Below are 11,882 nucleotides of genomic sequence, written 5' to 3'. Positions count from 1 at the left end.
CAGGTTCCTTGCTGGAGGGCTCACCAAGCTCCTCTTCAACTGGGAGGGCACTGAACTTACTTTGCAGCCACAGCCCTTAGGTGTGGCAGGAACCTTGCAGAAGTCACCAGCTTCCATCCTTCCCCTTCTCCAGAGGTTTGGCTTACCTTAATAGTGTGATGTAGACACTGCTGTCTTCCCTGTGGTAGATAGGGTCTGAGGCTCTTCAAGCTGTTAAGTCTCAGAGAAGATCCTGTGTGTCTCCCTTTCATGTTCTCTGATGTGCAGCTTGCTCACTTCCTCCTGCACTCCTCCAGTTGGCAACACAGCTTCTCAAAGACACCACACCTCTGAAAGGACAGAGGACATTTTTCCTGGCCTCAGACAGAGGTCCCAAGCAATCCCCGCAACCTGGGACTTGTTGGGCTGTGTCAGACATCTGAAGCTCGGGCTGTTTGGAACGTGTATTGGGTTTGTGTGGCAAGGTTTTGGTAGCAAGGGGCTTTTTGAGTTTTGGAAGCTGTAGGAAGAAGCATTCTCCAACACAGCCAATGCCAGCCAGCTCCAAGATGGGCCTGTCCCTGGCCAAGGCTGAGCCCATCAGCAACAGTGATACTGCCTGTGGGATAAGAGATTAAAGAAGGGATGGAGAGAAAAACTGCACCATTTCAGGCAGAGAGAGGGGTGAGAATGTGAGAGAAACAGCTCTGCAGACATCCAGGTCAGTGGAGGAGGGGGAGAGGGTGCTCAAGCTGCCAGAGCAGATCAGCTGCAGCCCATGGAGGAGCCCATGTAGGAGCAGGTGGATGTCCAGAGGAGGATATGACCCAGAACAGGCTGCTGGCAGGACCTGTGGACCCATGCTGGAGCAGTTTATGAAGAAACACAGCCCATGGGAAGGGCTTGCACTGGAAAAGTTCATGGAGAACTATCTCCCATGGGAGAGACCCACACTGGAGCAGGGGAAGAGTGTGAGAAGCACTCCCCCTGAGGAACAAGGAGCAGCAGAGACATGTGATGAACTGACCACAGCTCCCATCCCCTGTCTCCCTGTGCCGCTGGCAAGGAGGAGGTAAGAGCAAATCAGGAATAAACCTGAGTAATCAGAAATAAAGCCTGGGAAGAAGGGACAGGTGGGGGGAAGATGTTTTAGGGTATAGGGTTTATTTCTCATTACCCTACTCTGATTTGAGTAGATTTCAAGGGGAAACAATAACACTGCACTCTAATCTCCTGAGCTTTATACCATAAAGCTGACAAAGGGCATCATTCCTTTCAGGTTGAAAAGTTCTACCCAGCACTGTCATGTGGTAGCGAGGCTAAAAGGAAGGAAAACATGGGCCACAAAATGAAAAGACAGATGCAGCAAATCCTAAGGTGAAAGGCTTTGAGAAAGCTCTTTGTATTTGAAAATTTCAGAATAAGGTAATTTCTAAAAATATTTAAATAATTTATGCAAATGAATTAACCCAGGAAGAGCGAAAACCAAAACACAAACATCCAATATGAAGATTTTTTTTTTTAAACAATAAAAATTCTGCTAGGAAGTATATTAAATATGACAAGAAAGGGGAAAAAAAGCGTCTCACAATGTATATTCAAGGACATCACATTTTAGAACAATGTCTTAGCTATTTATAAATGATTCACAAAGAAAATAAATATGCTATTCCATAAGAGAATAAACTAATTTACAGTTTAGATGTAAGGCTTCACCATAACATCTCATACTCTTCATCTGGCCTTTTGCATACCCAAGCTGAGTGGTCTGTACTTACTCTCCAAACAGAGTAACACAGCACAGTGGTCCTCAGAAAACACAGGTAGCGTTCAGGTTTACTTTTCAAGGCTCAACAAAAAAGTATTTCTAGAAAGTACTCTATTTTATTTTTTTGTCACAATAAAAGCAAATGAAAAGCTAGAAGAACTAGATTAAGCTGTATTTGCTGGTCTGAGATTGAGGGAATGGATTGAAATATACCTTGCGAAGCAAAAGTGTCCAGCTGCTAGTTATGCCATCGTATTATTAGTCATTGTGCACAACTCAGACACTGCAACTCCAAAACACAGACTAGGAACACAGTCTGTCCTTTGAACAGAGTACATCACTTCTCTGTGAAAAACACTGGGGGGAAAAAAATCATGAGAACCATCCATCTCCATAGCTATCATATGCATAAGAATTATTTGCCTTACAGAGCTCCAATTTATTCAAAATACTGAATGTAATACTGATGACAGTAATATCCCTTAGTCACCTTATGCATCAAGTATGAATAGGAGAAAAACCTTGACCCAAACACTCATTTTCAATCACAAAACATTGCCAGAAAACTTGTATTTGCAACAGTTACCTGGTGTTCCAGTTAACATTTATTCTGCAGACAAAAGTCACAAGTACTTACTAAAAATACAGATATGTTTCCTAAAAGTAAAGTGAAGCTTCAAGATGACAAAGCTTTTGTAACAGTGCAGGGTGCAAATTTCCAGTATGAAGACATTCAGAAGATCTGCTGCTCAAAGAGGATCTTTTCAAACCCTGGTGGTGGTGTGTGATAAAATTCACTGAACTGACAATCCAGAATGGCACTGTCATCAACTGTAGAAGAGAACCAAACAGAAGGAGTTAGAGAAGGAATAGTTACAGTTTGATCCTCTATTACACCATCTTACTAGACTGTGTACTTTGCTCAAACCATGAAGAATTTTTTCAATACATCTATTGCATATATACAATTAAAAGAAGTACCTTCAATGAATTTGCTAAGGCCCTACACATATCCCAGGAGAGCAAATCATCTTTCTTTTCTGCTGTTTAGTTGGTCATTGTCCTTGGTGAAGTCAATGGGAATGCTACATCTGATTTCACTGGGAGCATTAGCAGGGATTCAGGCTATTCCCTCCAAATCTTCTACTTTATTTTTCCAGAAACCTACAGATAAAGGACACTACGAGATACACACTGCAGGGATGTCTCCTCCTCAGGTGCATATTTTTCTGTCCACTTCCTGATTCTGCTGGAGTATCAGCTGTCTACAATGATTTTTTTTTTGAGGTTTACAAGGGTTTCAGACGTCTGCAGTGGTTGGTGTCAGACCATTTGTTTCAGCATGTGATCCAAAGAAAGTGTCTCTGACTGCTTCTTAATGTTGGAAGTTAACGTGTTTTTCACAATACTTCTCCCACTTTTGGACCCCCTGCATAATCTACTTACTGCAAGTCTTGTTTCAGTGTAGGATATAGAAAGTGGAAAGTTCTGAGTATTTTCAGAGAAAAGCTTTCACGGATTTCGCTCGCAAATTGAAACACCCAACCAGTTAGAAAAGCAAGATTTCTTTCAAAGACAACTTGTGAGATGAACCTGCTACACTAGCAACATTAGATCAAACCAGAAAAGCTTCATCTCCATACTTTGGCATTTAGCTACCTCAGAGCCAAGGCTGGAATTTTTCCCTCCTAGGCCCAGTTAAAACTCCTAACAGTATATTTGTACAGTTCTGTAGTACTTCTGCAGTGATTGCATCTCACTTCCACAGAACTGCCTGAGGTACAGCTGTTGTAGGGAATAACCTTTACATTTGCTTTTCTATTTCATGTTCTCAAACTTGACACACTGTTTGCTTAATCCATCATGTTTCTTTTAAAAAGATATTTATGATTCTAGTCTGAATAGGGTAAATGCTTCAGAAACTCTCTGTGGCCAAATCCTTTCACATGACTAGAAGCTCACACTAAATTAAGGGCATTTACAGTTAAAGTTTATACCAAGTAAGCAATTTACAGGCTTCAAATGTTATACCTATATGTAGGGGATAGGATAACTGTCACAAAATTATGCCCACTTGTGGAAGATGATAATAGGAGCCTGGCAATAAAAGGTCACTGCATTCCCCAGGCACAGAACTTCTTTAGTCCAAGAGAAAAGATTTACAGTAGGCTAACCTGCCACCAAATATTTTCTGAAAGCAATCTGCATTCTTCATGCACCTTCCAAAAGATGTAACAACTCGTTACACAGCAACTCTTTTCCTGCTGCTCACGTTCACGTTTCCCACAAGGAGATCCCGTGGAGCAGCCACAGCATTTTAGCAGCGCCATCACGTGGCATAAGGACACATCACAACAGGACCATATTTCCACTTCAATAGCTTGGAAACGGATAATTCCTCAGCTACATTTATAGACTTCGAAAGCTCTACAACACACCTGGAGTATTTTCTTCCTGTTCATAAAATTCCGTATCACAAATGTATCAAGATATAAATGGGAATATGCCAACAGTTCATTAGGAACCTACCATGAAATTAAAATACCACCCACATCACATAGTTAATGGTATTTCAAGAGTAAAATGATTTTGGAGGAGGCTACTACTTAGATGAGGCTCACATAGGAATAAAGCTAAACTGAAGATGGAGCTCCTGGAGCAGGCCCAGTGGAGAGTTACAAAGATGATGAGGGGACTGGAACATCTCACTTATGAGGAAAGGCTGAGGGCGCTGGGCCTGCTCAGCCTCAAGAGATGGCTGAGAGGGGACCTCATCAATGGCTATAAATATCTCAAGGGAGAGTGTCAGAGGATGGAGTCAGGCTCTTCTCAGTGGTGCTGAGCAATAGGACAAGAGGCAGCAGGCAGAAACTATCACACAGGCAGTTCCACCTGAACATGAGGGAGAACTTCTCTACTGTGCAGGTAACTGAGTACTGCAACAGTCTGGACACAGTCCTGAGTAACCAGCTCCAGGGGACCCTGCTGAGGAGGGAGGTTGGACCACTAGATGACCTCCAGTAGTCCCTTCCACCTTACCCATTCTGTGATTCCGTGATGGCTGTACATGTAATATAGGGAACCTGGTGAGCAATTAGCACTTGCTGTTAAGTTACAAGTCAACCTGGAGTGTAGCATTGACTATGCACTGAGCTAGGGGAAGTGCTACCTTTCAGACGAGATATTAAACAGAATTCTGACTACTTGGGAATGATAAAATCACCACCAAGTTCTGGGAGAGTAAAATTTTAACATGTCTTGGCCAAATTCCAGTTTCTGTAATTCATAGTGTTTTTTCAAAGTGCCTCTGCAGGGATTAATAGGATATGGTATTTGTTTCCTGTTCAAAACTGATGTGGTGTACTGATGTTTGCTTGCAAAACAGCTACCATAATTCACTCATCAATTGTTGGATTTCAAAACTGGGCATCAATCTGGGGTAGCAGCAAAGAGCTGCACCACTACACAGCAAGGAGCTGGACTAGTACTACATTAAAGTTATTACTGCCATAAGAAAATACAGTCAGCAATTCTATTTGTATATAACACTGAATGCATTTATGAAGTAAGTGGAATTAAAAGACACAAATACCAAGCTTCATAGATAAATCAGATTAGCCCACAAATCTAAATTAGTTCAAATTTGGGTTTTTTCCTTTTTTCCCCATCTGCTTCACAGGGGTTTTTTTAACCTGGCATCTTTTAGACTGAGTGCAGTAACTCCCCAGCTTGCTGGATGTGGACACTGTAAGCAATCAGTAACTGGTGCTTTTATTTATTAAGCAGCATTAAAAATGAAGTGAAAATATACTTTTGTAATTTCCTAGGTTTGCATTTTCACACAATTAATTGTTGCAGGTGACAAATATAAATAATTGATGTGCATTCCATTTATGTGAGAAGAATACATAGCTCGTAAGATATAATTGGTGTGAAAATATTGCACATACTGTGAAACTGTTTGAAAATCTGACTTACCATAGACCACTGGGTAGACAGTCCCTCTGATTCCCGAAGCTGGACAATGCATGTTCTTTCCATTTAAATATACATTTAATTCTACATGGTCATATGTAATGCCCTACAAAGTACAGAAAATTGACAAAAAAAACATCAACAAGTTTATATGCAGAAGACTGCTACCTAATTTAGCTCTCTTAGCCACAGGCAAATTTTAACACTGTTATGCAAACCACAGCATCCTAGAAAAACGCACCTCAGATATTCCTGCAAAGGACTAGAAGTTAATAAATGACTAGTAACATTTGTATTTTCACATACTTTGGATTCCTTCATGCTCACTCAGTTTGCATGCAGCACAGTACTACACATTGCATCTTAGTAAGTTAACAAATTTTCAAACTGTTTTTCACTGTGTTAAAAACCCGCAGGATTTTCAATGATTTTGGGTATTAGGCCCTTTGCACCCTTCTTGGTTTTATCTTCACCTGGAAATAGCTTTAATAAACAGTGATACTATGAATCAAGTTTGTCTTCTCATACTTCCATGCAGAACCCTCTCTCAGCTCATTTACTCTGCTGGCATCAACAGATTGTGGTTTCATACACCACACTATAAATATGCTGACTACAGAGCAGAAAGCAAACATTAACAAGGTAATAACTTACTTATCTGTTAGCTAAAGGAGTTTTCTCACTGTTCTGGTGTGGCTGAGTGTGACAATTTGTGTTTTCATTCAGAACTTCAGAAATCTATTCTCATGACAGAACAAAATGAACTGATATTTATGGAAACTGGGGAATTAGCAGTAACATATCTGCTACTTTTTCTGTGATTAGTTGAAGCTGTTCAGACTATGTAAGTTGACCAAACCCTAAAACAGTCTGCAACATTCCAAAAAACTATTTCAGAAGGGCATTAAAAGAACAGTATAGTATCTGAGGGCAAAGGATGGAGAAGTCAACCATAGCTGTTTGGGGCTTCTAAAGATGACATTTTTAACCACGGTTATATAAAGGCAAGGTTACCCAGCAAGAAAAAGTAGTGGTGATAAATGGTCTGACTTTTATTCAATTGCTCCCATGTATGGTTCAAATTACATCTCTAAAAGGACATGGAGAAAATGACACCACTAAAAACCCAACCCCTTGAACTAAGTCACTGAAAGATGTTTTGGGAAACCTGGAATAGTAAGGTACAAAAATACCCCACCTTAGAATTCTCCATTTTCTCTTATTTTTAATCACTTTCCCAGTGAACATTACCCCCCTCTCCACTTAATACCTCTCCTTCCCTACAAAAGTTTCGCTAAAAATATGATTCCTCTATCACCCAGGACCTGTCTCTGCTTCACTCTGTCCTTCTAATCATTAACCAGCTAGCTATGGGATCTTGAGTTCAGATGGGCATGGTGCATAGCTATGTAATGCATTCCAACACATTATTTGTTCAGGGAAGTCCCATATCAGACAATGTCAGATCCTTGTGATGGGAGTTACCTCTCAGGCAGACAGTGCAACAGAGCATTAGAGATTTCTCAAACCCTGGAAAGGTCCATCCCTGATTTGGAACATGTCAATACCAAGAATGAAGACCACTGTTATCCAGGCTGCTGATCCACTCAAACACAATGGGAGTTGATATCTGCACTTTTCAAACTGGGAGATGCAAGCTGAACAATTTGACTGGAACAGTAAGTTTGACCACAGAGCTGTAAATAAGAAGCATTTGGGAACAGCTGAGGAAGTAACAAAGCCTTAAGAAACTCACCACCACATCACCCTCCTGAGGAAGGCTGTTTGCTGGTAGCCTGTTTTTCTCCTCATTGTTATAGTAGAGAGCTCCATCATTTCTCATCACCAGACTGTGGAAATCTTGACCAAGTGGAATTTGATTCAAGTTTGCTTTCTGGGTCGCAACACCAATACCCCAAATCCCTAAAATGTGACATTAACATGGTAAGAAAAAACAAACCCTTTACTTTGAAGACTCTTTGACTGATGCAGGACAGCATAAGGAACATGTTTTAAACTAGTGCCATGATGGTACTACCAGCATCTCCTGGAAATACCACAGCTATTGTGGGTTAGCTCTGGTAGGTAGCTAAGCACCACTCAGCCAGTCATTCCCTTTTACCCACAGGCCCCAGTGGAACAGAGAGAGAGAGGAAAGGAACAGTAAGACCAAGAAAACTTGTGGCTAAAGATAAAAATTGTTTAATAAGTAAAGCAGAAGTGGAAAAAAAGAAAACAAAACAAAGTGATGCAATGGCAGTCACTCACCACCTCCCACGAGCAGATGGATGCCCAGCCTATCCCCCAGCAAAAGACAGCTAACCTCCCTAAATTCCCTCCTCTCCCATCTCCTTTTTCCCTAAGCATGACAGTATGTGGCATGGAATATCTCTTTGGTCAGTTTGGGTCATCCCCCTTATGGGGTTATGTCCCCTCCCAACCTCTTGTGCAACCCTAATCTTATTCACTGGAAGGGCAGAGTGAGAAACAGAGAAGGCCTTGATGCTCTGCAAACACTGTTCAGCAATAGCTAAAACATTAGTGTGTTATCAGTACTGTTTTGGTCACAAACCAAAACACAGCACCACAGCAGCTGTTATGAAGAAAATTAACTCCCTCCTGGCCAGACCCAGTACAAACAGCCACGAGAGACTGAAGACAAACAGCATCTATCCTGAAAACGAAGGATCCGGAGAATTGTAACCACTTAACTGAACTTTTGTTCTCAGAAAAAATATTGAAAAACTCTGAGACCATAGGAGGATACAAAAGAATAAATCCAACTAGCATGGATCAGTAAACAACACAATTTCCTTTTTCAGCTAGTTAGACTAGTCTTAGGGAAAAAGTTAAATGATAGAACTTCATTTGGTAATGTTTTTGAAACTCATAGAACACTGAAATAGTCAAATGAGGAAAACACAGTCTAGACAGTTACAGCAATATGAAGGCACAAGTGATTAGAAAACTATTCCAGGATTACTCATCAGTAACACCCTGTCAAATCAAAAAAGATGACTCAAGTGGGGTTTGAGGTTTTGCACTGAGTGCACAAGGTCAGATCTTGTTCTGTATTCACACTAGCTACTTGGATAACACGACATTGTGCTTATTAAACGTGCTGCCAATCCCAACCTGACAGGCCTGCAAGCTCTTCAGAGGCCCCTCAAGTTTCAAATGATCCCAACAAACTGATTAAGAGGTCTGAAACAAGGAAAGTGCATTTACTTTTCCTGGATTACAAAGAAGAGCAGGTAAGTAGGAATAGTAAGTGGCACAAATACAGTAGTGGCTTGGCAGTCAGTTCATAGACTATGATTCAAGGGTTATCACAGACCACGTGCTGAGTGTGAGTCTGTGCCCCACTGTTGTGAAAAGAGGTATGGCATGTACAGAGCAGACATACTGTATGTACAGCAGATGAAGGACATCTACTGCTGCTGCAGCTGGAGCACAGCATCCATTTTAAGCATCACACCTCAAGACAAATTAGGTCTCACAGAAGCAACACCAAAACCAGTCAAAAGTGTAAAAACTTCATCTATAACAAGACAATAAAAAAATCCCAATGAACTAGGACTGTTTAATCTACAGTAGACTAAAATGAGGCAAAAAGTTAAGAAAATTACTTTCAAAAGACAAAACTGCAGAACAATTTATTCTAACACTTACATGCCCAAAATGAAAAGGACTTCAGAAAACTTTCTCCATAGATAATCCCCAACAGACTGTGCAGGGACACTTCTGGGAATCAAAGTTTTACAATTCTCCTGCCTTGGGGCACAGGAATAGATGAGACATGGCTCACAGGGACCAGGAAAGTTTATTCCCTGTGTTTCTCAAATGTAGGAAGATGGATATTGTATCTCTGTGAATAATGACCACATATGAGCAACAGCTGCCATGGATTCTTCCCTAACATAAGGGATTCTAAAATTGCCCAGTTAAGACTGGTATGGGGTTACATGTAACTTAACACTAAACAACTTATGTGACTGCAAGGTGTTTTGCACAGATTTGTGTGCAGATTTGTGTTCACACTGCCTGAACTCCAATCCAACCGAATGCAAACAACCCTTACCCAAAAAATGCTGGTATCAAGCTGGTATCATAGGGCCTGTCTCTGGACTAATGCTTCTCTGCTTCTTCCTCCCCCTACACACTTAGGGAAGGAACAGCTTCATTTTCACAGTGCCTGTTGTTTTTAAAAGTAGAGACTGATTTTTAATTCTAGAATACAGGCAGGCCTTGAGTGCACTCTGTACCAGTGAAGCTGACTGTGGTAGTAAAAGCATAATGCTTGCAAATTTCATTCACTTTCAGCTGCTTTGCATTAAACCTATGCGAAACAAATATTGAAACACGGTGCTGAAAGGCTCCTCTGGATAAGGCAGTGTCAGAATAAGTGCTGCACATTGGACTTGGAGAGCAAAAGGTAGCACAAAAAGTGTTACCCTTGCTTGGGCAAACACAGTGCGTGCTAAAAGCAAATGGAGGTAGAAAAATAGCTAAAAATACGTCTAGATAAACCGCCCTATTTAAAAAAATACTTCATAGCTACAGTGTTTTATGTGGTCATAAGCATTTATTCACCAAAAAACATTTCTAAAACATGCCAACTGCAAAACATTCATATAACAGCATACAAAACAATGTGGGGCTTTAGTATTCGTATCCCTTTCGTAATATACTTACCTTTCTTTTTCATGTCAGACACAATTACATAAAATTTTTAAAAATTCCTTTTACACAATGACAACTTATGAAACTCTTCAAGGTTCAAAAGTTCAAGAATGCAATTAGAAAGATGCTGAGCATTAGAGATATGACCACCTGCAGGCAATCTAACATGCCTTCCACATTTAGAGCTGTATATTATTTTGCTGACTAACCTGTGGACTGAATTTTAAACTCGAAATAGCTCTTGTTCTGATGCAAAGGTGCATTGGCTAAGCAGCCTCCTGTGCCACATATTCTTCTGCCATTTTTCACAATGACGACATCTGTTCCTGCAAGAAGCAAAAAACCCACAAAACTTCAAAACATTTTCAGAAGTCTGGAAGCAGCCCTCAAAAACCCTAAACATTGAGAGCAGTTTTTGTTCTTTCTGCCCCAAGTAAAAGCTTCATTAGTCTGTGAGAACTCTGATGAAGGTCCATGCTGTGAACTAAAAGAAGGAAAGCTGTTTACAGGCTAGTTCCTCTTTCCACCAGGGTTTATTTGTTTAATATCTATATGCTGATCTAAATTTTCACCTCTCGGGTTATACAGCACCACACTGATCACAACCTTTGCTTAGCCACATCAGAAGCACAACTTCAAATTTACTCAGAAAAGGTTCACTGTGAGACCAAAGCCCTGAAGGAGATGCCCGCAGTGCACCTGGACACACAGCTGTCTCTAGCATTGGGGGGGAAAAAATTCTGCAGCAAGAAGGCTAAAGCACATTGGCTAGAAATAACTGATGGATTTGCAAGTTGTTTAACTACTCTCTGAAACAATCCTTTTGTTAGGAACACACCTGTCAAGACAGAGAGAATAAAATCCTCTGGTAAGTTTTCCTTCTCCATTGGAAGAATTTATGGTTAGGCACTGTTGTCAGGATCAAGAACACAGGATACAGGTCAAAGCCCACTGATACAAGGGAGTGAAAACAAGCTGATCACTGCACTCGAGCACTGAGCCCTGAATCGGTCACACTGCTTTCCTCCGAGCTCTGACCCAGATCACTTCTCCGCAAAGCCTGGGCACGGCTGTGTGGATAGCTGCTGCTGAGGATGATGCTCAAAGAGCAGCGTGAACAAGACTTTATGGCTTGGCTCCTTCTGCATCTTCACTGCCATAACTGGAGGTGGAGCCACCATGTCCAGAGATGTTTACAGAAAGGCTGGACGTGGCACTTAGTGCCCAGGTCTAGTTGACATGGTGGTGTTAGATCATGGATTGGACTTGATGATCTCGGGGCTCTTTTCCAACCTACCAGATCTGTGATTCTGTGAACTCACGTCCTCAGTTCTGAGCCATCATCCTGTGATGTGACCAACTGACCACACCCCCCAGCCCGCCCGGGCGGCCTGTCCCCGCGGCACCCCCCGGCCTGGCGCACCCCACGTGCTCACTCTGGCCGTTAACTCAATTTTAGCTAAAGTGAGGCCTTTTC

The 11,882-nt window shown here is 41.4% G+C and overlaps 1 protein-coding gene across 1 annotated transcript; it reads right to left on the bottom strand.

The window, feature by feature from the left end:
• Positions 1 to 1,559: 1,559 nt before the first annotated feature.
• On the bottom strand, positions 1,560 to 10,731 carry SPRYD7 (SPRY domain containing 7; the record flags this gene model as incomplete). The annotated part of the gene is made up of 4 exons (XM_009075218.1): positions 1,560 to 2,578; positions 5,726 to 5,828; positions 7,479 to 7,645; positions 10,615 to 10,731. Coding segments are annotated over 4 exons (485 nt in total), but the record flags the coding sequence as incomplete, so codon positions are not given.
• Positions 10,732 to 11,882: the final 1,151 nt, after the last annotated feature.

The sequence above is a fragment of the Acanthisitta chloris genome, unplaced genomic scaffold, assembly GCF_000695815.1.
Source record: "Acanthisitta chloris isolate BGI_N310 unplaced genomic scaffold, ASM69581v1 scaffold4965, whole genome shotgun sequence".
Taxonomy (NCBI): Eukaryota; Metazoa; Chordata; class Aves; order Passeriformes; family Acanthisittidae; genus Acanthisitta; species Acanthisitta chloris.
The sequence above is the reverse complement of the archived record's forward strand: the minus strand, read 5'-3'. Positions and strand labels throughout refer to the sequence as shown.